Source organism: Balaenoptera acutorostrata, chromosome 11, assembly GCF_949987535.1.
Source record: "Balaenoptera acutorostrata chromosome 11, mBalAcu1.1, whole genome shotgun sequence".
In the NCBI taxonomy this organism is placed as follows: domain Eukaryota; kingdom Metazoa; phylum Chordata; class Mammalia; order Artiodactyla; family Balaenopteridae; genus Balaenoptera; species Balaenoptera acutorostrata.
In genome coordinates this window covers 3,689,274-3,714,915 of record NC_080074.1, presented here as the reverse complement: position 1 = coordinate 3,714,915, position 25,642 = coordinate 3,689,274, and the positions used below count along the sequence as shown (strand labels likewise).

Here is a 25,642-nt window from a genome sequence, read left to right as displayed (position 1 = left end):
AGTCGCCTCCCAGAGGGTCGCCACAGGGAGGAACCTCCCGGCCCGCCCTCTGGCCCTTCCGCCCCAGGCTCCCTGTCTGATGGGAGAGGCGGGGGCGCACACCAAAGCTGCTCGCCTCGAGCCGACTCGGGTTCCCGCAGCCCCGGAGAAGGGAGCCGGAGGGGTCCGCCCGGGGGACCCGGCCGGGAGAGGTGGGTGTGTCCGAAGCGGACCAGTGAGCGAGCGGAGATCGGGGGCAGCCCCGCCTCGCCCCCGGGGCTCGACTCCCCGCCCTCACCCGGAAGCCCGCGGCGGCGCGCGCAGCCCGCGCCCCCGACACCGACCCAGCACCATGGCCGCGGCCGCGCCCCTGCGCGACTGCCAGGTATGCGGAGGCCGCCCCCGCCCGGGTCCCCCGCGGCCCCACGACCCCACGACCCCGGGGGTGGCGGGATCAGCCCTGCCAGGGGTCCGGCGCGGACACGGCCCCCGAGAGACGGGCGCGCATCCTGGGCGCATGGAAGGGACCAGAGGACCCTACTGTGACCCCCGCCCCCGGAAAATCTGCGGCGCGGGGCCCCGCCCCGCGGAGACGCCAGGTCCTCCTAAAAAGCTTAGCCCCTTAACCCCGGCGCGACACAGCGGGGACGCTGGGCGTTAGTGAGGGCCTCCCACGGGACCCGCCGGGGCAGGGAGTCTGGGCCCATTTTGCACTTGAGGAAGGGGCGTTCAGAGGAGCGAGGGGACCTGCGCACAGCCATTCCGAGGAGCCGCCCGCTGGGCTGGCCGGAGTAAAGGTCATTTCTCCATACCGGGGAGTCGCCTGTCTGTGCGCCCCTGGCAAGACACCGAGACAGCGATTACAGTGAACAGTTCAGTTAGTTGGAGATGTTTCCTGAAGGTCTGAACTACCTGGTAGAGTGGGGGAGATGAGAGGAATTGTTTCGGTGGTTGGTACCTTGCCGGCCAGGTGGCAGGACCACCCTCCTGGTTTTGCCCTCCAGCGCTAGCCCTTCTTCTGCCCTGGCAGACCTCCCTGCGGCCTGAGCAGGGACTCCCCCTTACTGAGGGTCTGCTCCCTGGCAGACACTTTACAGTCACCCCACGTGTCCTCCAGAGCCCCATTTCACAGAGGGGCCAGACAGGGGTCAGAGGGAGGACCTTGCCTGAGGGCACTCAGCTACTTAGAGGCCCCTGGGATCTGCATCAGGATCCGTCCCACCCAGGGCTCGGCTCTCTCTACACCGCACCATCTCTGAAATCTGGAAGTCTGTGCCTGCCCCACAAGGATGGGGCTTATGGAAGCCCATACCTACAGGATGCTAGGCATTAGCATCTTCGGTGCTTGGGGGTTGGGGTTCGTGCGTGTTTGTTTGGAGGGCTACATGGAATAAGACCCCTTCTTGCTGTGTGCAGGCTTGGAAGGACGCCGGGCTCCCTCTCTCAACCCCAAGCAACGAGGCCTGCAGGCTGTTTGATGCCACCCTGACCCAGGTATGCCCGTGGAGAGAAGTGGTGGCCCCTTCTGTAACGGTCCAGGGGGAGGGTTCTTACATGGGTGAATGGTTTTTATTTTCATTAAAACAAATTTTTTTTGGTGCATCTTACAGCTGCGTTTATTCGTGCCACAAGTCAATGGTACTTCCACGCGTGCACAGTGGTGCTCTAGCGCCCAGCTAACACAGCTTGCTTAGGTTTACGGCCAAACTGCCTGCCAGCTGATGTGCTCTCCAGGTAAAGCTGGTCAGCGATGACCGTGAGCAGGCACGGGACTCGAAGCTTTCAAAACTTTGCATCTTTATCCTGATTTTATAAGCAGTGCAGCCCGTTATCCCCATTTCTGCCCAAATCCTTTGGTAAACTTGAGTATATTAGGGCTTCCCGGGGACCTGAACGTTCTTCATAATGCTTTGAAACATCCTTGCACAGGACCAATGGCTCAGGCCGCTCCAAAGCCCCACAGTCAACGTCTCACAAAGTGATGGATGCTTTTTAAACTGCATGCAGACTTGAGAAATCGACTGCAACAGAATCCATGTACCTGTACCCCCAGGGCGTGGGAACAGTTCTGCCTGCCCAGGGCATGGCTGAGAGGTCCCCCAAGTGGCAGGCGTTGGCCTGTGAGGGTGCTGAGGGTTTGGTGTGGGGTTCCTCCATTTCAGGCATGGGGCCCCTCTCCTGGGGCTAATCTGTGAATATACTGCTCCCACCTATGGCTGTTCTAAGACCTTCCACCGTATTACCAGTCATTTCTAACACCAGTGAAGGAGCCTATAGTCTTAGAACTAGGGAACTAGGGGAGTCTCAGAGGTAAGGTCCAAATACTTTGCTTGACAGGTGGGGAAACTGAGGTCCAGAGAGCTGAGCTGACTCTTGCAGTGAGTTATAGCAGCAGGATGCACCTAGGTCTAGACACACTGATGGAAAACTAGAGCTGAGCTTTTTCAAGGGCAGTGAAATCGCTACCTTCTGTCCATGCAGCATAAGGGCCAAGGAAACCTCTAGAAACATAAGGGCCATACAAGAAACAACTGGTGAAATGCCGTCGGCTTGCCAAGGGCCTCCACTGTGTGCGTTTGAGCTCTTTGTCTATTTGTCCCCTTCCCGCGACTTTTGGCCTCTGCAGAGCACAGTTCGTTGCAGGGAAAGTTCCCCAGTGCAGCGGCAGCCACCCCCCCTCTACCCCCGCCCCTGCTGTGCGTCTGCGTCTCTGTGCCAACTCCCTTGTGTCTTGTTAAAATACATGTGCTAATTCTGTGTAGATGTAAGTTGGACAACTGATAGGGCACATTCTAAAATCTAATGCATTATTATGCTTTTAGGATTCTTAAAAATTAGGACCTGGGTCAGGTATTTTTCATTTAAAATATGTTTGCTGGGACTTCCCTGGTGGTCCAGGGGTAAAGAATCCGCCTTCCAATGCAGGGGACGCGGGTTCGATCCCTGGTTGGGGAACTAAAATCCCACATGCCGCGGGGCAACAAAGCCCACGCGCCACAACTACTGAGCTCGCACGCCTCAACTAGAGCCTGCATGCCGCAGACTACAGAGGCCACGCCCCCTGGAGGCTGCGCGCCACAAGTAGAGAGAAGCCTGCGCGCCCCAACGAAGATCCCGTGTGCCGCAACTAAGACCCGACGCAGCCAAAAATAAATAAATAAATAAAAAGTAATAATTAAATCTTAAAAAAAAAAAATAGGCATTGGGACTTTTCTGGTGGTCCAGTGATTAAGAATCCGTCTTGCAATGCAGGAGACGCTGGTTCAATCCCTGGTCGGGGAACTAAGATCCCACGTGCTATTGGGCAACTAAGCCCATGCGCCACAACAGGAGAGAAGACCGCCTGCCACAACGAAATATCCTGCGTGCCACAACTAAGACCCGACACAGACAAAAAATAAATAAATATTAAAAAAAAAATTAGGGGCTTCCCTGGTGGCGCAGTGGTTGAGAATCCGCCTGCCAATGCAGGGGACATGGGTTCGATCCCTGGTCCAGGAAGATCCCACATGCCACGGAGCAACTAAGCCTGTGCGCCACAACTACTGAGCCCGCATGCCACAACTACTGAAGCCCATGCGCCTAGAGCCCGTGCTCCACAACAAGAGAAGCCACCGCAATGAGAAGCTCGCGCACTGCAAAGAAGAGTAGCCCCCACTCGCCACAACTAGAGAAAGCCCACACGCAGCAATGAAGACCCAATGCAGCCAAAAATAAATAAATTTATTTTTAAAAAATTAGGCATTAAAAAAAAAGACTAGAAACAAATACACCAAATTGTCAAAAATGATAATGAGATGAGATTAAGGATATTTTTGATCTTTTGGCTTTCATGCCTCTTCCTTTCTATAATTAATGTTTACTGTGATTCTTTTTTAAAGGAATGAATAGGAAGTAGCAAGGTTCCTATTTTGGTACCCAACGTCAAGGCCCCTCTTGGGGCTGACGAGGCCAACACTGTGGGCAGGTCACCTGTCAGGAAGAACCTTCCTTTAGATGTTTCTTTTTTGGAAATGGTGGCCTCACCAGCCCTAGAAAATGTGCCTTGAGTTCCGTGTATTCAGTCTCTTCATACAAAATCAACCCAGTTATGTTTTCTTTGAGCTAAGGTCCAGAAAATACCAGTGTTCTAGAAAGAAAAAGAAAAAAATCAAGGTTTAGAAACAAGCCTTCATTTACATGAACTAAAAACTCCCTGGGGACAGCTTTGTTTCACCTTTTAAATTTCAGTATGTAAAATGGACCAATGACCAGAGTCTTGGTGGCATTGAGGGCTGCCTGTCAAAGCTCAAAGCAGCAGATCCGACCTTCGGTGAGTGATGCTTTCCCTGGGTTGAGGAACCCCGTTTCACGAGTCCAGCCCCTCACTGTTTCCCTGACTGCAGGACTCAGCTGGGTTGGGGAGGGCAGGGCTGGTGGAAGTGACCAGGTTGGGAGGGAGGGAAGGTGACAGCCACCACTGTGCTTGGAATAACAGCTGCTCCCATAAAGATTCCAGGTTCTATAGAAGGTGTCTTTCAAACGTTCTCCTTAACTGTACGTCACTTCTGCAGGGAAGACACTGATCCCATTTCCCATATGAGGAAACTGAGATTCAGAGAGAGTAGAGAGTAGGAAATATACCCAAAGCCACCCAGCTGGTAGTTGGGGCGCTGGGATCAGACAAGGCTGTCTCAGTCTAAAGCCTGGACCCCTCGGGACACAAGAAGTGGCCTCTCTGGGCACTAGCGAGGCCAACCCCACAGCAGCTGTGACGGGGAGGGCCGACCTGGTGACAGAGGCTGCCATCACAGGCAAGCCATGTACGTGGCAGGCACGCGGGCGGGGTCAGCCCAGTGCATTCTGGAACCCCAGGAGGGTGGCCCAGTGTGGGTGAGGTTCTGGGCTGGGCAGAAGGGCTGAGGACGGGAGGGCAGCAGGGAACCCCACTGTGGCCAGGTCCCACTGAGGGCAAGGGGCACAGAATAGGAGATGAAAGGAGCTGTCACGGGAGCCAGTGTCCACGCGTGGGCTCAGGTTCTCCGAGCAGACCCTGGCCCCAGGTCAGAAGCAGGGGCCACATGGGTGGTCCTGGCACTGTGGTTGGGCCCTAGGTCCCAAGCCTGGGCCAAGGACTGAGTTCCAAACGCCAGCGGATACCCTTCCTCTGTCAAGGTGGAGGCTGGGAAGCCCAGGTAGGACCTGGGGGCCAGCACACCTGCCAGCAAGGCTGCTACAAGGGCCACAAGGCACACCCCCATCTTCCTCGGCCCCCGAGCTCTCAGCGAATGAGAGCAGCCAAGACAGGATCATGGTTTCTGTCCTCTGGGGACCAGCCCCCCGACAGCATCTACCGGGTGGTCCTTGGGAGGCCCTGTGCTGGTGGTAGTGACAGTAGCAGCTGAGAGGGAAGCAGGTGGGGCTCCAGAGGAGCCCGTAGGCAGCCCCTAACCAGTTCACCTGGTGAGGGGGGCACAGGTGCTCCACACGTTGGCATTCCCCAGAGTGCCCTCCACGTGCCCGGTGAGGAGCTGAGTTCTGGACTGTCGGTGGGGACACACCCTACCGGCCGCCTGGCTTGCCCCTCCTGGGACGTTGGGTGTTTATTTCACATGCTGGGCTGGGTGGGACCGTCTGAATCACCAGCTATTTTCCCACCTTTCGCCAGCCCTGGGCCACGCCATCGCTAATGGCCTCATTCTGATTGGCACCGGAAGCTCCGTGAGGCTGGACAAAGAGCTGGACCTGGCCGTGAAGACGATGGTGGAGATTTCCAAAGCTCAGCCCCTGACGCAGCGGGAACGGCTGCACGTGTCTGCAGTAGAGACCTTTGCCAAGGGGTGAGGGGCCTCCCTGGGCCAGGGGCTGGCGCTCCGAGGCCACACTGGGCGATGCCACGGGCTGCCCCCTGCGCCGTGCGGAGGGGGCCTCGGGGGGATTCTCACCCTGACTTCCGTGCCCGCCTGACTGAGAATCGCATCCTGCCTGCTGCTCTGTCCTCAGCTGACTGCTGAATGAGGACGTGGTTGGTTAGGACTCCCAGGTTAGCATTCAAAGCAACTTGTTGTGTTTCGTTAAATAAATTGGTTATTATTTTCATTACAAAACTAGTAGGACCACAGTACAGAAACAGATAAGAGACAGGAGAAAGGAGCAAACCCTCGCCCTCGTGCTCCTGGTCCTTACACACCTGTGAGCATCTGCTTATAGTCTTCCGGTCTCCCCTGCCCCTGTTGTTCCCACGGCTGTCCGTCCCCCTGTGTGTGGGAGTCCTGACCCTGACGCCTGCCCCCAGGACAGCCCCTGTGTCTGCTTGGGCAGGAGAGATGCCCGCAGAGCTGGGTGACCTGAGCTGATGCTACAGGCGTTCTGAAGCAGTGACAAGAGAGAGTTCTGTCCTGGTCTTCCTGGCAGGTGTGTGCGGATGTCAGCACAGGGGTGGAATTCCACCTCTCAGGCTTCCTGCAGCTGGTTCACGGTCTCAGGTGAAATTGTCTTTGGTAACTTGTTAAACTAGTTTGTTTTTTTTTTTTCTTGAGTTAGAGAGTAAAACTTCCCACTGAGGCTTTTCAATTTTCTGAGCCACAACCTAACGTAGAAACTTACATGTATCTTTTAGCCAGTTCAGTGCAGGCTGTGACACTGGCAGGAAATTAAGCCTTTTCCACTCCTCGTGTGTGAACTGTGTTCAGTGTTGCTGAGAAACTTCTCTTGGCTTCCAGGAACCTTCCAAAAGCCTGTGAGCTGTGGGAACAGATTCTCCAGGACCACCCGACAGACATGTTGGCCCTGAAATTTTCCCACGATGCCTATTTTTACCTGGGCTACCAGGAACAGATGCGAGATTCTGTGGCTCGAATTTATCCCTTCTGGACACCCGACATCCCCCTTAGCAGGTAGGTGCCAGCTGGAAATCACATCGTTTCTGTTTCTTAGTCTCTCTCCTCTGCCCTAAAAACATGGCAACTCTCCTGGCCCTGCCCTAAAACTAGTGAGACTACTGTTGTTATTTCCTAGTTCTTTATAGTGAAAAGGTGGGACTTCCCTGATGATCCAGTGGTTGGAACCTCACGCTTCCATTGCAGGGGGTGCGGGTTCGACCCCTGGTCGGGGAACTAAGATCCTGCAATCCGCAAAGCTCGGCCAAAAAAAAAAAAAAAAAAAAGTGAAAGGCTTCACGTCTTCATTTGATCTTTATCCCATCCTGGGAATGAGGTAGTACTATTATGTATCAGTCAGCACAAGATAATTTTTGCCGCAGTGACAAACATCCTCTAGATCTTTTTCTCCGAAGCTTATTACAACAAAGGTTAGTTTCTCACTGTCCATCATAGGAGAGCTGAGGATCCACACCCTTGCCACTGTCGCCCTCCAGGATCCCAGCTGATGAAGTAACTGCTCTCGGGATACACCTGCTGCTAAGAGGGAAAAGAGCTCTCCTGGGGGACTCACAATGGCATTCGTGCTCAGAGTGAAGGGGGTGCCCTGCAGCTCCGGAGTCACTGGTCAAATCCAGTCACCCACTCACAGGGGGCCAGGAAATGCAGCTCTACTTTGGGCTTGGAGGAGAGAGAGGCCTGGAATAACCATGAACAGCCCTAGGGACCACCACACATGATCACCTCCGTTGCATTTTAGTCATAGGATGGTTGTGAAGGTCAAGTGGACTAATAGATTGAAGAGCTGTATTAGTCAGGGTTCTCCAGAGAACAGAACCAGTAGGATGTGTATATCTGTATCTATATCTATACTATTTACATATATATATGGAGCGGGGATGGGGTGGTGGGGGGAAGGTATTTGTTTTAAGGAATTGGCTCCTGTGACTGTGGGGACTGGCAAGTCTGAAATCACTCCAGTCTCTGCCTTCGTCTCCACATGACTGTCTGTCCTTTGTGTGTGTGTCCATGTGTGTCTGTGTCCAAACCTTCCTCCTTCTCCTTTCTCTTATAAGGACATCAGTCATTGGATGTAGGGCCCACCCTAATCCAGGATGACCTCATCTTAACTTGAGCTCGATGATGATCTGCAAAGACTCTAATTCCAAGTTAGGGCATATGTTTAAACGTACCATTTTGGGGGAGACACAGTTCGACCGACACGGGTCATGTTGAGGGTTGAACGGTTCTAGTGCACTTTTAAAAAACATAATTTCCTTCTGTTTTCAGCTACGTGAAAGGCATCTATTCTTTCGGACTGATGGAAACCAACTTCTACGATCGGGCGGAAAAGCTCGCCAAAGAGGTAAGTGGGCCCTTCCTGAGATGCCTGAACCCTCGTGGAGTGCGGTCAGGTGGAGGAGAGCACGCCAGTCACGCTGCACCCACCCCCCTTCGGACCTCGTTTCCTACCAGGAGGGCTCATGTTAACAGAGAGGGCAACTCCCTCCCGTCACCTTTTCCCCACCCTGGGTTTGCAGAGCCGCCTTGCTCAGCAAACTCCCCACCCAGGCCAGGAAGGCGAATGAGGCCCAGGGAGGGTTCCGTCCACCCCTCTTGCTCAGGGTCACACGTAGTGGCAGCTCTGCACGTCCCCAGCTCCGTGTCTCCAGGGCCCACAGTTTGTGCTGCTGGACCCAGACTTTGTAGGTGGGGAAGCAAGTATCAGTGTTACTTCTCCCACCTGGGACCTCACGTTTCTAAGTGTCACGGACTTCACCAAGCCTCCAGGAGCTGACAGATGAGTGATGAGTGAGACTTGTTGCCGAAAATTCAATGAACTATATATAAGTTAAGAAAAAAAAAAAGGGAATTTTATTCGAGCCAAACTGAGGATTGTAACCCAGGAAGCAGATTCTCAGAAAGTTCTGAGAACTGTTCAGCCTGTTAGAACTCAAAGGTACAGTCATACAGCCATCTACCTTTTGGAGACAAAGGATCGTACATCAAAATGACATCCTGATATTTTACGTAAAGGTCACCAAGGATACATAGCCCGGATAAGCACAGACGAAGCAAGCAATGAGTCACCATGACCCCCTAGAGAGCGGGGGAAGAACGCGTTCTTTTAAGAACTTACTTACTTTGCCAGCATCAGAAAAAAGGGGAGAATCGGTCTTTACAGTCCAGCAGGTACTCCCATCTTTGAGGAGCGCTGGTGGATGTGTAACACACGTGCACACTGCATGTTAGGGAGGGAGGGAGGAGGCCCAAACAAGCCCAGAGAGAGAACTTTATGTTTAATTTTTCTTGTCCTGCCTTAAGGTAGAAATTTTATTTCATCAGACTGCTTCCAGTGGGCCCTGACCTGGCGTTGGGGTCCTGCTGGCCAGCCCTTCTCTTCAGCACTGCCCCCATCCGGAGGCAGCAGCGGCCAAGGGTGCAGAACAGGGTGGGATGCTAAGCGCTTCCTGCCGGCCCGGGCCCCTCCTTCCGTGCTGGCGGAGATGGGCTGCCTGGTACCGTGGACGCACCGTGGACGTCCCTCGCTTGCAGGCCCGGGAGCCTCAGCACCTCTGGCTCTCAGAGTCCCTCTCCAGCTCCTCCTCTCGCGGGAGTGGAAACTGAGTCCCAGGGAGGGGCCGCCACGCACAAGGGGGTGACAACCACTCCTGTGCCTGGCTCAGGGCTGGCACTCAGTGTACACGCCGCTCCTGTTGGCTCGATCCTCTGCAGCGGGGCATTGAACTCTTCATTGCCCAGAGGAGGGCGACCAGGCCCAGAGAGGCCAAGGCCATGGCCACACAGCTCACAGAAGGCAGAGCCACGGCCCCCCAGGCCACCTGAGCACAGTCCTTCATGCTGCCTGGACAGACCTGCTCCCCAGCACCCAGCCAGGGCTCTCCCCCGAGTCTTTGCCCTAGTTGGCTCCCAGCACCCCTCCCTGGGAGACAGCCGGCACCCTCCGGGGGCCCACAGGGCCTGTGACAACCACTCTATTTATAGAATAGAGCCCAGATTTGACAGTAGGATGATGGGGTCTGTGCTTTAGCCCTGAGTCAGGCCGTCGGGGGGCACAGGGAGCTTCACGGCAGTCTTGGCTCCATGGCCTGGGTGACCAGGCGCCGTCATCCAGGGGGTCAGCTGTAGGAAGGTTCCCCTGGAGACCTTGGCAGCTGGTCTCTCCCATTGGGTGCCGTCTGTGTGGGCACCTGAGGGCTGGCAGGATGGTTCAAGAAGTCAGAGAGTGACCAAAAGGTGCAGGTTCACACCCGCCAGGAGCAGGAAGCCGTGGCATGGGATGCCCCCCTCTGCTCCCTTCACGCCCCTTCTCCTTCAGGCGCCCACACTCTGACCCCAGCACCAGCCCGCCACAGACAGTTAGTGGGCAAGACCAGGCTTCTAGGAGAGCGAGGGTGGGCTGCACAGGCTCCACTGGAGTCTGGAGAGGCCTCACGGTGGGGACACGTGGGCCTTGTCTGCAGGCTGAACGCCCAGGGCAGGAAGAGCGAAGGGCAGCTGTCGGGGAAGGAGAGTGGCAGCCAGGGTTCAGGGACACGGAGCACCTGATAGACTGAGACTTAGGGCGGAGGTGGGCAGGCCGGGTGCTGGGAGCAAAGTCTGGGGGCAGGCAGGGCCGGATCGCTCTGGCCTTGTAGACTCTGTCCCAGGGAACCTTGGGAGGGAGCCGGTCAGGAACCCCTCAGCGAGGGGGGAGCTTAATCCCAGCAAGGGGATGAGAGCAGCCCTGCTGCCCTGAGCCTCTGCCTTCCACAGCACGCTTAGCAGGTCCCTTCAGCCTGCTCAGCTGCGCCCCTGGGGTCTCCTGAAGGGTCCTGGTCCTGCAGGGCTCTGCCCCGGGCTGCCCATCGTTCCCTACAGACGTGGCCTTTCTCTGTATCCCCACGTGGACTGGTTGGGCCCATGCAGGTCAGGGCTGCAGCAGGGAGGTGGGGCTTGCTGGGGAGCACCTGCCAGCATAGACCCCGCAGCAGGTGCCAGGCCAGGGCTGAAGGTGCTGGGCCTTCCCAATTCCGCTTCTGCGGAAGGCGTGGGCGCCTGAGGTGGCAGGGCTGGGGGGACCCCGTGATCAGGTGTGGAGGACCTGGGCTCGTGTGGATGGTCCACAGGCCCGTGGTGAGCCTCGGCTCACTGCTCTGTGCCAGGATCAGTAGGCGCTCAGTAGCCATGAGCTAAACTGCCCGCCGTGAGGTGGGAGGCAGACCTCGTGTCCCGCCTGCCATGTCGTCACCGTCAAGTCCATCGGTCATCGGAGCGGCTCTTGTTGTTACTAGCAGTGATACCAGAACGAGCCCGGAAAGCCACACATGTGGTCCTTGCGTGTGTGTGGTCCTTGCATGTGTGTGGTCCTTGCATGTGTGCTAGTCGGGAGGGGCAGCCGAGAGCCCCTGGAGCACACACACTCAGTGTCCACTGGCCTCCACGGCAGTCACGAGAGGGAGGCGGCCTGACTTCTCACCACAGGGGAAACTGGGCAGTGACTCAGCTGTATGCAGGAGGCTGGGGGCCAGGGGGTTGGATGAGCCCCTGCTTTGGAGAGACCCCAGTGCCACTCAACTGTGTGGGCCCGGGCAAGTCACTTAGTCTCTCTGAGCCTTAGTTTCCTCATCTGTGAAATGGGCAGTGATACCCTCTCTGGCAGCATCTGGTGTTTGGTCAACGGGCTGGTCTTTGGGGTCGTTATTTTGAGGCAGAGCCCAGGCCCCTTGCTTGCTCAGGCCCCTCGTGCCCCTGCACGGCTTGGGGACGCCTTGTCACCGGGCAGCCTGACTCACCCATGTTATCTCGACTTGTCCCCCACCCGACCCCCACACCCCCACCACGTAGGCTTTATCTGTTAACCCGACGGACGCGTGGTCGGTGCACACCATCGCCCATATTCATGAGATGAAAGCAGAGGTCCAGGATGGATTGGAGTTCATGCAGCGCTCAGAAACCCACTGGAAGGTACGATTCTCGTCCGTCCACCTGCCTGGAAAATTCTGTTTGTTCCCCCAAGTTAAGCCAGGGATTAACGGATGGAGTTACAAGGCGTGGCTTAGTTCTGGGGAAAACTCATCTTCCACTTGGAGGCATTTCTGTCAAGCCACCGAATCCCCTGGGGACCCCATGGCTTCCCAACATCTGCTGATGTTTTGAAGGTGTTCCTAGAATTGGTTGTGGCCTGAGGTTGTAGAAGGAATGGATGAGAAAGGGGAAACAAGAGCCCAGCAGGGGTGAGAACTGTGAGCTCACTGGCCAGCAGACTCGACACAGACCCCAGAACCCCAGAGCATCCTCCGGGAGCACGTGGTGCAGCCGGGGGTTGATGGGAGGGATGACGGCCCAGCCACCGTCGGTGGGGCTGGTGTGCGGGGGTCAGGGCCCTGGTGAGGCAGCAGCGTGGGTACCATCCAGACCCCTCAAGCCCCTCCAGACCCTTTCCTGGGGCCTTAACGCCCAGGGGCCTCCCTGCTCCCACTCCCGGCGCCCGCCTGCGCCCAGCTGCTGTGGCCCTCTCTCTGCATGCGCCTGTCGTCCTTGAGTTTGTCTCTGGCATACAGTCTGGCTACCTGGCCGGGTGCGGTCTGCTGCTCTGCCCTTCTCTGTGCTGTGGTGGGCCTCCCAGGGCACCGCCGGCCAAGACAGTGAGTCTCTGCCAGGGCCTGGCACCGAGCAGCAGGTGCTCAGTGATTGAGCGAACCACAGAGAGACCAGGAGCCAGGCGGGGAACAGGGGACTGGCATGGTCACCTCAGCTCCTCCCAGCAACTCCCTGGCCTAGGACAGGCCAGCGAGAAGTAATTTACAAGAAGGCAGATTCCTGGCTTCTCCGAGAGGGGTATTAAGTAGAGCAGGCGAACAGGTCTAAGATAACCTTTGAGAACTATAATCTCATTAGATTCACACTCAGATCTTTTGTTTTTTCTTCGCTGCGTTGGGTCTTGTTGCTGCGTGCGGGCTTTCCTTAGTTGCAGCAAGCAGGGGTGACTCTTCGTTGTGGCACGCAGGCTTCTCATTGCAGTGGCTTCTCTTGTTGCGGAGCACAGGCTCCAGGCATGCGGGCTTCGGCAGTTGTGGCGCGTGAGCTCAGTAGTTGTGGCTCACGGGCTCTAGAGCGCAGGCTCAGTAGTTGTGGCGCACGGGCTTAGTTGCTCCGCAGCATGTGGGATCTTCCCAGACCAGGGATGGAAACAGCGTCCCCTGCATTGGCAGGCGGATTCTCAACCACTGTGCCACCAGGGAAGCCCCACACCCAGATCTTTTTAAGGATCCCCAAACGCTGGGCATGAGCTAGGCCCTGGGTGGGGGTGGGGGTACAGTGTGGGTCGGACCCTTGTCCTCGGGCTCCCCCGGCAGGTAGTGACTCTGGGTGGAGGGAGCGCCAGAGTTGCCGTGTCCTCTGAGAGGGCGGCCGCAGAGGCCTGGCCAGGGCCAGATCGTTTGTATTCCATTTACTTCCTGCCCCCAGACTCCGATTTTCCTGGGCCTGGGTGCTTGAGGCCTGGCTCTACCCCAGGACGAGAACGTGATCCCTCTGAGCCTCAGTTTCCTTACCTGAAAACCTGCTGTTGCAACAACTGTGAAGCCCTTGCCCCGAAGGAGTCCCCATCGGTGTTAGTCCGACTGTAGCAGGCGGCCCGAGGTGGCTGGGGCCATCTCCAAGAGGCGCTCGTCCCCCGATGCCTGCACACGTCCCTGGAGTGGCTCCTGGCAGCCTCTGGCCTGGCTGCACAGCCCTGGGGTGGACGATGTGGCCTGGGGCTCCCTTTCCTCCTCCTCCAGCACCTGCCCCAGGCAGTTGGCTGTGGCTCAGTCCAGTCTCCAGTCACTGCGCCAGCCTGTGCCCCTCCCTGGGGACCCCACTGAGAGTCCCACCCAGACCTCTCTGTCCTCAAAAGGCCCATCAAGTGGAGCAAGCAGTTCCCCAGCAGCGCATGACCACACCATGCCAGGGGCATTCTTGGGGATGTGGAAACCCAGAGGAGGCATCCCACCCAAGTGGGCTTGAGGGGGAAGCAGTCAGGGAAGGCTTCCTGGAGGAGGCAATGTATGAGCTGAGTATTGCAGGGTGAGTAGGTGTTTGCTAGGCAAAGGACAGGGAGATGTAGGATCAGCTTAAGCAAAAGCACCAAGGCCTACAGTGGCCTGTAAGGGAGAGGGGAGTTGGGTGGGTTGGCATCCTCAAATACAGGTGCCAGGTAGACGTGGGCCGTGGAGGAGGCATCGTCAGTTCCTTTCCAGGAGATGGGAGGTGGTATCTAGGCAGAGAAGGAAGTGTCAGCCGCAGCCCTGTAGGCTAGTGTTCATGGTAGGGCCAAAAGCGTACCAGCTGCAGCCGTCTAGATGTCACTCCATTCCCCTTATTCTGTGGGCTCTGCCAGGACCTGCGGGGAGTTTGGCCCTGGGCTCACTGATCTGTAGGGTTTTACTGGATGCATCGCACTGTTTGGACGCAGTGGGCCTCTGCAGCCGTTCGGATAGACTTATTCATTTTCTCCACTCCACACCTAAGGAAGGTGAGGCTTTGGTTCTCCTCCCTTCTCGCTCTGGGGCTAAGATGCCAGCCTGCCGCAGTCTCAGCATCCTCAGAAAATTCAGGCACACCACTCGCCGAGGCTCAGAGCCAAAGGAGAAGATGGGGCGTGGACTCGCCAGCACAGGCCGGCCGGGGCGGGTGCCTGGGAAGTGTTTCCTGCATTCAGAGCTGTGGCGCTCTGCATTGGCACAAAACAACAGCTGCTTCCCCCCCTCCCCCCTCCCCCCGACAGGCTGTCAGATTTTTCTCTCATTCGCTCGTTCTTTCCCCAGGACTCTGATATGCTTGCTTGTCATAATTATTGGCACTGGGCTTTATATCTGATTGAAAAGGTAAGATGACCGGCTGTCTTATCCTATAAAGATGTCCAAGGAAGGAAATATTTTTCTACCTTTTGCTATACTTTGTATCCCGTGGAGCAGTACGGTGTGATTGCACATTTCAGGGGTGTCCTGATGCAATAAGAGCACTCATGTTTCCAAAGAGCTTTTCAGGCTTAAACTACCTTAGGTATTTTGGACTGTCTGGACTCGGAAATCACGTGTATTGTGTGTCATTTGTGGAGACAGGGTAGCCCGAGCGCCTGCCGCTGTAGTGGTCTGCTAGGCTCCCACCTCACGGTTGTAGCCGAATGAACCATGGGACCCTCCGAATGCTTTGCCCCAGTGGCAGTGAGGGTGTGGGGACGCCCTTGACCCCAGTGATTCCACCACTGGCTCCCATTTATAAGGGTTTGTCTTACAGTTTATCGCAGAGAAAATCTAGAAGCTCCCTAAATGTCCAAAGAGAAATGCTTGGAAGGTGAGGACCCTGTAATGACAGGCAGAATGCAGTGATACAGTGTCTCCAAGAAAGCAGTGAACCCAACTGAATGGGCAGTAAGGAAAATAAAGGGAAAAACAATCCTAGAATAAATGTATGAAAAAGCTGGCAGCCGCTTGACAAGCGCTTCATAGGAAGAATAATGCTTTCGCAGAAAGGGCTCCCTTAGCAGCAGCAGCTGCTGCTGTGTCTTCTACACGGGGGAGCGAAGGGCTGGGGCAGAGGTGGGTTCCTCTCCTCCCATCCTGAGACCCACCCCGGCTGTGGGGCGGGGGCTTTGTCGAGGCCATTTGCAATTCATGTCTCAGCAGCACATTTCACCTCCTCCACGTGTTAATCCCGGAACTTCATTTTTCCAGGGCGAATACGAGGCCGCATTGACCATTTATGATGACCACGTAAGTCCACACTTGCACCCGATTCGGTTTATTGCAGCGATTTACCCTTCAGTCTCTAACAGATCTTTGAGCCAATCAGTATTACCCCAGCCAGACCCACAGCTGGAGCGAGAGCACAGCTCTTGTGTAAGACCTCACGGCATTGATTCTCTCGCAGAGCGGTGTCGAAACCCAGAATGGGATTCGACTCTGTTTGCCCGTGGGCGTTGGTAGATCGCACATCTCATTTGGTCATCTCTGAAATCTCAGGCTTCCCTCTAGTCATTTTATTTTATTTTATTTTATTTTTAAATGTATTTGTATGTTCTTTTTTAAAAGAAATTTATTTATTTATTTTTGGCTGCTTTGGGTCTTTGTTGCTGCACGCAGGCTTTCTCTAGTTGCGAGAGCGGGGGCTACTCTTTGTTGCGGTGCACGGGCTTCTCATTGTCATGGCTTCTCTTTGTTGCAGAGTATGGGCTCTAGGCGTGCAGGCTTCAGTAGTTGTGGCTCACAGGCTCACTAGTTGTGGCCCATGGGCTCTAGAGCTCAGGCCTAGTAGTTGTGGCACATGGGCTTAGTTGCTCCGCGGCATGTGGGGTCTTCCCAGACCAGGGCTCGAACCTATGTCCCTGCATTGGCAGGTGGATTCTTAACCACTGAGCCACCAGGGAAGCCCGCCAGGAATTTTTTTTCTGTAGTAACATATACATGCCATATTTTACCGTTTTAACCATTTTTGAGTGTACAGTTCTGTAGCATTAAGTATATTCACATGGTTGTGCAGCCATCACCACCATCCATTTCTGGAACTTTTTCATCTTTCCAAACTGAAACTCCTGGCCTACTAAACACTAACTCCCTATTCCCCCTCCCTCCACCCCCTAGGTATGTTTAAGAGGGAAAAAAATGCCTAACTTGCAACTGCTGGGGACCCCACCATGGGCTTAATGGCAGAGCCTGGGGTCACAAAAATGCTTGTAATTTGAGGATCTAAACCCCAGAGAAAAACACTCAGTAAAGTTTCCTATAAATCATCCCCTTGAGTTGTCGGGATTTCGTAGTAAGGAGTGAAGGGTGACGAGAGCTGCATGCCGTGAGACGTAGACCAGCTGAATGTGGAATCGTGGTCGGGCGCGATGATTCTCTGCCATCATAGTCCAGGGCTGGGGGCAGGAGGTGACAGGTGCCAGGGCCCGGCAGGTGCTCCCCCAGCTGCCAGTGTGGTGGGCTCTTTCTCAAGTCTGTCCAGTGTCCCTGGGGCACCTGGAGCGGTCCAGGCCCTCGGAGAGGGGAATGGCCCTGAGAGTTGGGGTGGAGGGGACACTGGTGGTGGCTCCTGTTGGCTGAGGGCTGGCTCTGCCCAGGCCCCACACGCAGCCCAGGTGGGTGGACTCTGGCCGTCCCTGCAGCCCCTCATGCCCTGCCTGCCCTTGTCTTCCAGATCCTCCCCAGCCTGCGGGTCAGCGGGGCAATGCTGGACGTGGTGGACAGCTGCTCCATGCTCTACCGGCTGCAGATGGAAGGTACCCGGTCTGGGCCTTCTCCTCTGGCTCTTCTCCTCCCACCCGACGAGGGGACGGTGCCACGGCCTGGGCTTAGGCCGGCAGGAGCTCATTCGCGAGTTTCTCCAGGGCCCGCTCCCGGTCCTGGGACGGCGCGGCTTCGGGTACCAGCTCTGCGGCTGCCTTCCGGCTGGCCTGAGGCCAGTGGGCCAGGCCACTGCTGCCCTTTCTCCCAGTTCCCTCCGCTCCTCGGTGTGCAGGCCTCGGGCTCCGAATCCTGCTGGCACCTGCCGTTCCCACAGCCTACCTGCCAGGCCTGCATGGCACGGGTGGCACCTGGCCACCTGTCTTCGGGCACCACCTCAGTTTCTCAACTCCCTGGGATTTCAGAGGGAGGGTTTTCCCAACAGTGTCATGCAGTGCTCTCCAGGGAGCCTGGATGGGGTTGACCATAGCCCTGGGGGCTACGGAAGGCTTATGGCCAACCACTGGGGTACCAGATAGCTCTCCCCTCTCCCCCAGGCTCAGCAGAGCCAAACCTGTACCCACTGTAGGTCCTGGGTCAGTGGGGATGAGGCCCGGGCAGGACTGGCTGTTTCCGAGGGCTCTGGGAAGGCTTCCTAGAGGAGGTGAAATGTGAGCCATGGAAGGGAACGTAGGGTTTTGCCAGGTGGCGACAGCACAGGATGTTACAGGTGGGAAGCAGCCTATCTGAAGCCCCCAAGACACAGAAGCCAGTGGCCCGTACGGGGATGAGTGACGGAGTGTGGGGTCCATGCGCTCAGGGGAGCAGAGGAGGCTGAGAGCTGGGGAGGGAGGGTGAAGAGTGTGGCTTTCATCTGGGTCTGCGGGGAGCCCGCGGGGCAGGGCTGGCCGGGCTCTGTCCAGCAGGGGGGCTGAGCCAGGGGAGGCCGGGCTGGAGGCCGGGGCATCCGTGAGGAGCTGGGAGAACAGTGAGGGGCTCTCACGGCCGTCCAGGTGATAAGGCCGGGACACCGGAACCCAGGCTGGTGGAGGCCCGTGTCTCTGTCCAGCCAAAACCATCCAGAACTCGGTGGAGAGGGGAGGGGCCTGGGGGCAGTTGAGTCCTGTTGACCCTTCGCCTGTGGAGGCGCGGCCTGGGCCCCCCTGAATTCTCCTGAGGAGGGGTCAGGAAGGGACGGGCCCGGCCTGGAGGCTGGGAGGCACGGTGTGGGTGCCTCAGGGCCGGTGGAGGGAAGAGGAAGGCCACTTGCTCCCTCAACATGCAGAGTGGAAACTTCAGAGCTGCGTCCAAGTGACAGGCGGAGAAACGGAAGTCAAGGGCAACTACAAGGTCACGGGAGGAGCCCGCTAGGAGCAGTAGGAAAAATCGGGTAACTTGCAGGAGCGGAGAGGGACAGGGGGCGGGAGGTGGTGGTGGAGAGCGGAGCAGAGGAGGGGCTGTCGAGTTGGAAATCCAGACCCAGAGGCGGAAGGATGCTTTTTATGAATTCCGCCGTGCTGTGCTGTGTCAGGTGCCTGCCCAGTGAGAACCAGGGGAAGAATTTTTAAAGTGGTTTGGGGTTTGTCAAAGGGGCCAGAGACTTCATTTAATACCCTTCCATAGCTTTTTTTTTTTTTTTTTTTTTAATTTGCTTTCTACCTTACCCGTTTGCCGCTTTTATGATTAAACGAAGTTAATATAAACCGGCCCCAGAAGCCTAAGCCCGAGGCCAGACACCGCGTGCCAGCGTCACCCGGCCTCCTCACCTGGAGCCACCCGTGGGTGCCAGAGGCCCGTGCGCACAGCGCTCATGCCAGGCCTGCGGGTGTCCTCCCGTGTCCCCAGGGGTGTCTGTGGGTGAGCGGTGGCAAGATGTCCTGTCTGTGACCCAGAAGCACAGCCGAGACCACATCCTGCTCTTCAACGATGTGCACTTCCTGATGGCGTCCCTGGGCGCTGGGGACTCCCGGACCACGCAGGAGCTGCTGACCACCCTGCGGGATGCCAGCGAGTACGTGGAGGGGCCGGGGCCACCAGGGGGACCCGCACCCTGCTGAGAGGGCCCTGGGGGGCTGCTCACGCCACCCCTGCCCGCCTGCGGGGCTGGAGGCCCCACTGGTGGGTACAGCCGCACAGACGCGCGTGGAGGGCTGCTCGCAGGTGTGCGCCTGCTGGGTGTTTGTCCCCATAGGTGTGCATCCCCCGCAAGTGTGTGCCCCCAGGTGTCCTCTCCCCACCCCCCGCCTAGGCGTGTGTCCCCGCGGGGTGTGCCCTGCGAGGGTATAGTTGGTTCCCCCAGGACACAGAGCAGCCTCTCCATCCCCTAGGCCTCAGTGTCAGTGTCACGCACAGGGGATGCGGTGAGGCCCTGGAACCAGAGACCCGCCGCTTACAGGGCCTTGGCTCTCTGATGTGAGCCTGTTTCCTCATCTGCTGGGACAGGCTGGTAGGAGAGTGAGGGGCAGTGACGTGGTGACACACACCCAGCACAGTTCCGAGCCGGTTCCAATCACAGCGGGGGCCAGAGAGAGTCCAGGGAAGGCCACCAAGGAGGCAGCCAGCCCTCGGCTCCTGCCTGTAGGGCTAGAGCTGTGGGACCCGTGAACCCTGGTGGTTTGTCCGGGGCGCCTGGGGGAGGGTGGCCACCCACGGCCGCTTGCCCTGCCCCTCCTCCCAGGGCTGAGCTGCATGAACTGGGGGCTTTGGCTGGGGATGTAGCTTCAGGCCCCCAGCCCTCACAACCCAGATCAACCGCCACCTGAGGGCAACGGGAAGACAAAGCCTGCCACAGCTGTTCACTCCAGGGGCCGGCGCCGACTCCAGTGCCAGCCTTTACCTGCATTGCCCTGCGAGGGCGGCACTGCTACTCCCACTTTACAGATGAGCAAACTGAGGCCAGGCGTGGGGCATCTGCCCAAGGCCGGGTCGCAGTTGAACTGAGTTCAGAGCCCAGTTCTCTCCCCTCCCTGGCGGCTTGTCCTCTGTCAGGTCACCTGATCAAAGCACCTACTGTGTCAGGCACGGAGCCAGGGATGCCGGGCGGAGGAGAAGACAGCCCCCTCCTCAGGCACCTGAGTTGGGGCGGGGGGCAGCACGAGGCCCTGCAGGTCGCTGAGGGCACCCTCTCGGGCCGGCAGGTCCCCGGGGGAGAACTACCAGCACCTCCTGGCCCGCGACGTGGGGCTGCCCTTGTGCCAGGCCCTGGTGGAGGCCCAGAGCGGGAACCCCGACGGCGTGGTGGAACTGCTCCAGCCCATCCGCTACCGGCTTGTCCAGATCGGAGGCAGCAACGCCCAGGTGAGCCAGCAGCTGCAGCGTGAGGGCCCCAGTCCGGGAGCCCTTGTGCCCCACAGCCTCTGTCTCTGCGGTGTTGGCGCCCACGGTGTGGGAGAGTCCTTGCCGTTCACAATCCCCAATAAGCTTGTCCCTGAGAACAGGCCAGCCTGCAGTGGGGAGGGGGCAGGTGTCCCCATCCCTTGTCCCACGTCACAGAGCCTCACGTGCCCACTTGACCTTTCAGAGAGACGTCTTCAACCAGTTACTGATTCACGCAGCCTTAAACTGCTCGTCCGGCATCCACAAGAACGTGGCCCGGTGAGTTCCTCATTCTGGTCCCAAAGCCCAGCTGGGAAGGACCCTGAGCACAGCCCCCTCTCACTCGGGGGTCTCCCCACAGGCTTCCACCTCCCTTGGCCTGAGGTGGTGCCCACCTCTGAGGCAGAGATGCAAGGCTACGGGGATGCCTGCTTCTCCCCCTGTGAGCGTCTTCAACTTGACCAAAGGATCTGACCACCCCCACCCCCAGGCCCACCCTCCTGCCCTCCCAGCCCACTCCTCATTTCTGGCCACAGTGAGCTACAGTTACTCTTTCAGGCCCCTGGGCCTTTGCATGTGCCACACCCTCTGCCTGGGACATCCTTTCTTCTCTCGCACCTGCCGACGCCTACCGATCCTTTGGGCCTCAGCTCACATTTTCCTACCTGTGCTGGGTGCCGGCGGGGTGGGGAGTGGTGGGCAGGAGACCCAGGCCCAGGCTGCGTGGAGCTTACCTCTCCTGTGGGAACTGACACAAGGCAACCAATCCCACAAGTATGTGTACAACTGCCATGAGGGCGGGCGTATTGCCCAAGACGCTGTGATGAGTGGGCGGGAGTCAGGGAGGGAGGGTGCCTGGTGGAGGTGACATTCTCAGGGAGGCCTGAAACCAAGCGAGTTTAACCAGACCAGGGGTGATCTGGTTAGGAGGAGGGGTGTGGCTGGAGGATTGGGGGTGTCAGGGTAGGGGCACCCCAAGAAGAAAGCTCTACCCGTGAAGCCAGCCATCGCCGGCAGCCTTCACTGTCCCACACCCCACTCACCTCGACCTGCACCAGCCCCTGTGCTCCTGGGGGGAGATGTGACCCCCGCCCCGTCCCTTAGGCCCTCCTGGAACGCCGAGGGGAAAGAGGGGAGCCAAGGGGTGCCGGGTGGGCAGAAGGGGTGTCGTGAGGCCCACTGAAGCTGCCGCTGCAAGTCCAGGCTGCACCGTGGGGCCCAGGAGGCCCTTGCTGGGCGCTCGAGGTTAGAGGTCAGGTGGAAAGCGCCAGCGTCCAAGCACAGGCACGGGCGGCCCACGGTGGGCAGGGCCCGGCTGCCCCGACGACCGTTCCAAAGTGAGCATTGCAGGTGCTGGTGAAACAGGCGTGGATGCTGTCTCACACCTGAGTCTGTGTGGACACGCTGGAAATGGTCAAACCCTGGAGCGCCCTGGACACATGCCCCTCGCTGTCCCCCTCCGTGGCCACGTGCAAAGCCACACGCATTTCTCTAGCGGTGGAGCCGCTTGGGGAGCTCCAGGCCTGGTGTGGCACCTCTGGTGGCAGCTGGGCAGGGAGGGTGGGGCCCTTTGGACAGAGAGGAGGGTGCGGGCTTGAGCGGGGAAGCTGGGGCCACCACACGGGCGGGGTGACGAGGTCCACGCTGGGGGGCGGGGGGCGCAGTAGGGGGTCTGCCCCTGGGAGTGCTAGGGGAGCCTGCTGCTGTCGGGGTGACAGGCACGCCCCCTCCAGGTGCCCTCCTGCCGTCCTCACATGGCTCAGCTCCCCTCCCGTCCAAGGTGGAAACCCTCGGCCCCCTGCCATGGTGTCCCTGCCCCAAGTGCCAGGCCCCGGCCCCTTAACCGCACCCTCAGCGCACAGAATCGCTGTTGTCAATTGTTTGGGGTCTTTGCCTTAAATGATTCTCTCTTTGTTGAAAGTTCGATTTTTCCCACAGCATCTCTTCTGCTACTTGCTTTCCTGGAACATTCTCAGGCGTGGCTCTCCCCCCCATCCCCACAGTCGTGCTCTACCCTCTGGTCCCAGCATTCCGTATGGCGGGAGGATGGGCCCCAAGTTCCTGGGGCGGACGAGGCCACGGGGATGTGCTCACCCTGAAATTTTCTGCACTCGGGCATCGCTGGGACCATTGTCAGGATGCTCTTTGAACACCGGCCGTCCTGGGCCAGTGCGAGCACGCGGGGCTCTGGAGTCCACGCTTTCTCATCCTCACATCTCCGCCCACCTTCCCTCTGGTCCCCACCCCTGGCGTCCTGCCTCTGGGCCTTTGTCCCTCTAGTACCCTCTGCCGTGATGCCGTCCCCTCCCTCCACCACTTGGGCCCCAGCCCGTGCTGCCACTTGGGCCCCAGCCCATGCTGCCTGTGTCCTGCCTTGGGGTGGAGGGACCATCCGCCCTCCACATTCTAGGAGGTTCCAGCACAGAGCCTGTCTCTGTTTCCCCAGGAGCCTTCTGATGGAGCGAGATGCCTTGAAGCCCAACTCCCCACTGACTGCGAGGCTCATCCGCAGGGCGGCCGCCGTCCACCTCCTGCAGTGAGCCAGCCTGGCCGCCTGCCCCGCGGAGCCTCCCCGGCCATCAGCCCGGCCATCAGACCAGCTGCCACACTGGCTTTGCAGGGTTACAAGTAGCCGGAGCCTGTTGATTAGGCCTGTGAAGCGCGAAGCCCTGTAACCAGCAGCATTACAGGAAGAGGGGACAGAAATCAATTTTCAACGTGATTCTGCATCTTCTAATCCTCGTTAAGGGCCAGGGTGCAGTTTTAAGCAGTCAGAGCCGAGGTGGGGACCGCTGTTCCACTTGCCTTGCAAATTGCATTTTCCCAGGGAACCCTTATACCTTCTGGTCGGTCAGGGGTCGGAAGGGTTGGTGCTGGGCTCAGCTGGGGGAGGGGAGTCTCCTACGCAGCCCCTGGGGGCACCCCTCCCCCCCAGCCTAGGCTGCCCCTGGGATAAACCCCTTCATTCTGTCTTCCTCCCCGTATTCCAGGCAGGTTCTGTTGTCCGACCTTTTGGGTGAGGGTACCAATGCGGGGGAGTGACTTGCCCAGGGTCACAGCAAGCGGAGGCCTTACTGACATTCACCCCAGGCCCCTGTGCTTCCTGGGAGAGGGACCCCCACCTTGCTGCCTGGGGCCTCGGCCCTTCTGCTGTCTCTGCAGAGATGTCCTCAAGCTTCTCCCTGGGCTTTGGTGGCACTGGTTTGGACTTGTTTTCTCTTTATTCTAAGCTGCACTTCGTAAAGGGGCCTCAGGTACCTGGTTTCCTTTGTCAGCCATGCTTTTAATCATAGGAATGCACACTCACTGAGCTGGTGGTGTGCTTTCTGGGGTGTGAGGATTGAGCTCAGAGGTTGCCTTGCTGTGGCAAAAACCAAAGCATTGTGACGTGGCTTGAACAAGATCTGAGCCAGTTTTATAAATGCTGCCTCGGTCTCCTTCCCCATCGGTAACCTGGCCCTGACGGCCACCACCCCCGCCAGCATGCTGCGGGTCTCAGGAGAACGTGCCGACTCGGCCATGCTGTGAGGGGCGATCCCAGCCCATAGATGTTTCTCAGGTTCCTTCAGTGCAAATTGAAATTAGCTAGAGACTCAGGGGGGCAGGTCTCCTGGGAGGCAGCAGACACCTGCAAATCGACTAGACAAATTCCTGGGATTAAAATAAATTAGTTAATCGGTTCCTTTGACTAACTGTTGCTGGATGGGCATCTTCTATTTGTTAGGCCTGGGCTGGGTCCTGGGGAGACAGGCCTCTCCTTGAACTTGGGTGTGGGGCTGGGCAGTGAGTCAAGAACAGAGTAATTACAATGGGATTTCAAGAGAGGGGCTGTTAATCCCCAGGAGCTAGGGACACAACCCAAGGGAGAGCCTGCCTTCCCATCCTGAGCTGTGCCCTCCTGCCAGTTCCCCTGCCAGAGCCTGCCCACGCCCCTTCTGCCCTCCCCGCTCCTGGTTCCAAGCAAGACACAACTTGGCCGGGGAAGCAGGAACCCTGGTCCCTCCTCCAGGAAGGCCTCTGCTCTCCCACTGCAGGCTGGTGCCCCACAGCCCTTGCTATTGCACCTTTCTCCCCAGCTGTGACCTCCTCAGATCAGGGACAGCATCTGTGTCCCCGCATCACCCAGCACAGAGCATGCACTGACTACCTGTCAGTGAACCCATGACTGGTGAATGATCCCTTGAATGAGTGCATTAAAAAATGAAGCAAAATCTACTGGGGAAAGGAAGAAACGAATCTACAGTGGGTAGGCCATTGATAGAAGAGAGGAGGAGGCCAAGAGAAGAGATGGATGAAGATATAGCAGCAACAACTTGTTAACAATTGGTGTGTTTACTGAGCACGTAGTACGTGCTGACATGATACAGGGGGAAGAGCATCGGGAGTGGGTGTTTGGGGACCTTCGCCCCCAGCAGACACCCACAGGGCTGTGGGGATCTGACACCTGGGCCAACAGCCCTCGCATCTAGGACCCTCTGGGCTCCTGCTGCAGTGGCCCTGTAGTCGAGAGTCAGGCAAACCCGGGCCTTGGGACCATGGATTGAGCACAGGCCACACCAACCTGGCCGCTGTCTTCAGGAGGCCCTGGCAGGCAGAGGGAAGCGTGGAGCTCCCGGGCCAGTGGGCCCAACAAAGGCAGCCTGCTGGAAGCTGAGCGGGACCCAGAGAGGCCGCTGGGGGGACAATCCGACCCAGGACCCTCCTTCAAGCCCCTCTCTCCTTCCAGGCCAGCAGCCAGGGCCATTCCTGGACTTCCCTGTTCCTCAAGCTAATAAATTCTTTTTCTGAAGCCACCTTGAAGCTGGTTTTCTGTAACTTGCAACACAAAGGCTCTTGAACAATACCTGCAGCTGGGATTTGCACCTGGGCCTGTCTGGCCCCATCTTTCTTCTCCACTTAAGCAGGATCCTGAGATGATGGAGCTCAGAAAGGAGCCATGGACAGAGGAGAGGGGGGAGACTAGCACATCAGAATGCAGTGGAGGGGGAGGCAAAGGGCGAGGCTGAAGCCTGCAGAGGGAGCCCCCAGATAGAAACGAGGTGTCAGGGATGCCAGGACTAAGCCTAAAGGGGTTGCAGAGGGCAGGCTGTGCTCAGGCCCTAGACAGGTTCTCCTGGTCCAGGGGCATAAACTAGTATGCCTGGTCACCCAGAGTCACCCGGGAGCTCCTCGGGGCAGGGACGGGTCTTCTTAAGCTATTAAGAACTGACCCGTAATGCTTTACAAAGCAGGTAGATGCACCTATTTTGTTTGGTCGTCACGTCAACACCCTACGATAGGAAT

At 57.8% G+C, this 25,642-nt stretch overlaps 1 protein-coding gene across 1 annotated transcript; it reads left to right on the top strand.

Moving 5' to 3' along the window:
* The first annotated feature begins 291 nt into the window (after positions 1-291).
* TTC38 (tetratricopeptide repeat domain 38) lies at positions 292-25,115 on the top strand. The gene is made up of 14 exons (XM_057557334.1): positions 292-364; positions 1,396-1,473; positions 4,210-4,291; positions 5,627-5,798; positions 6,681-6,854; positions 8,127-8,202; positions 11,685-11,804; positions 14,648-14,707; positions 15,557-15,595; positions 17,019-17,100; positions 18,890-19,055; positions 20,182-20,341; positions 20,565-20,638; positions 22,806-25,115. Exons 1-14 carry the CDS (start codon positions 332-334, stop codon positions 22,897-22,899), a joined length of 1,410 nt encoding a protein of 469 aa, XP_057413317.1. The 5' UTR covers positions 292-331; the 3' UTR covers positions 22,900-25,115.
* The last annotated feature ends 527 nt before the right edge of the window (positions 25,116-25,642 follow it).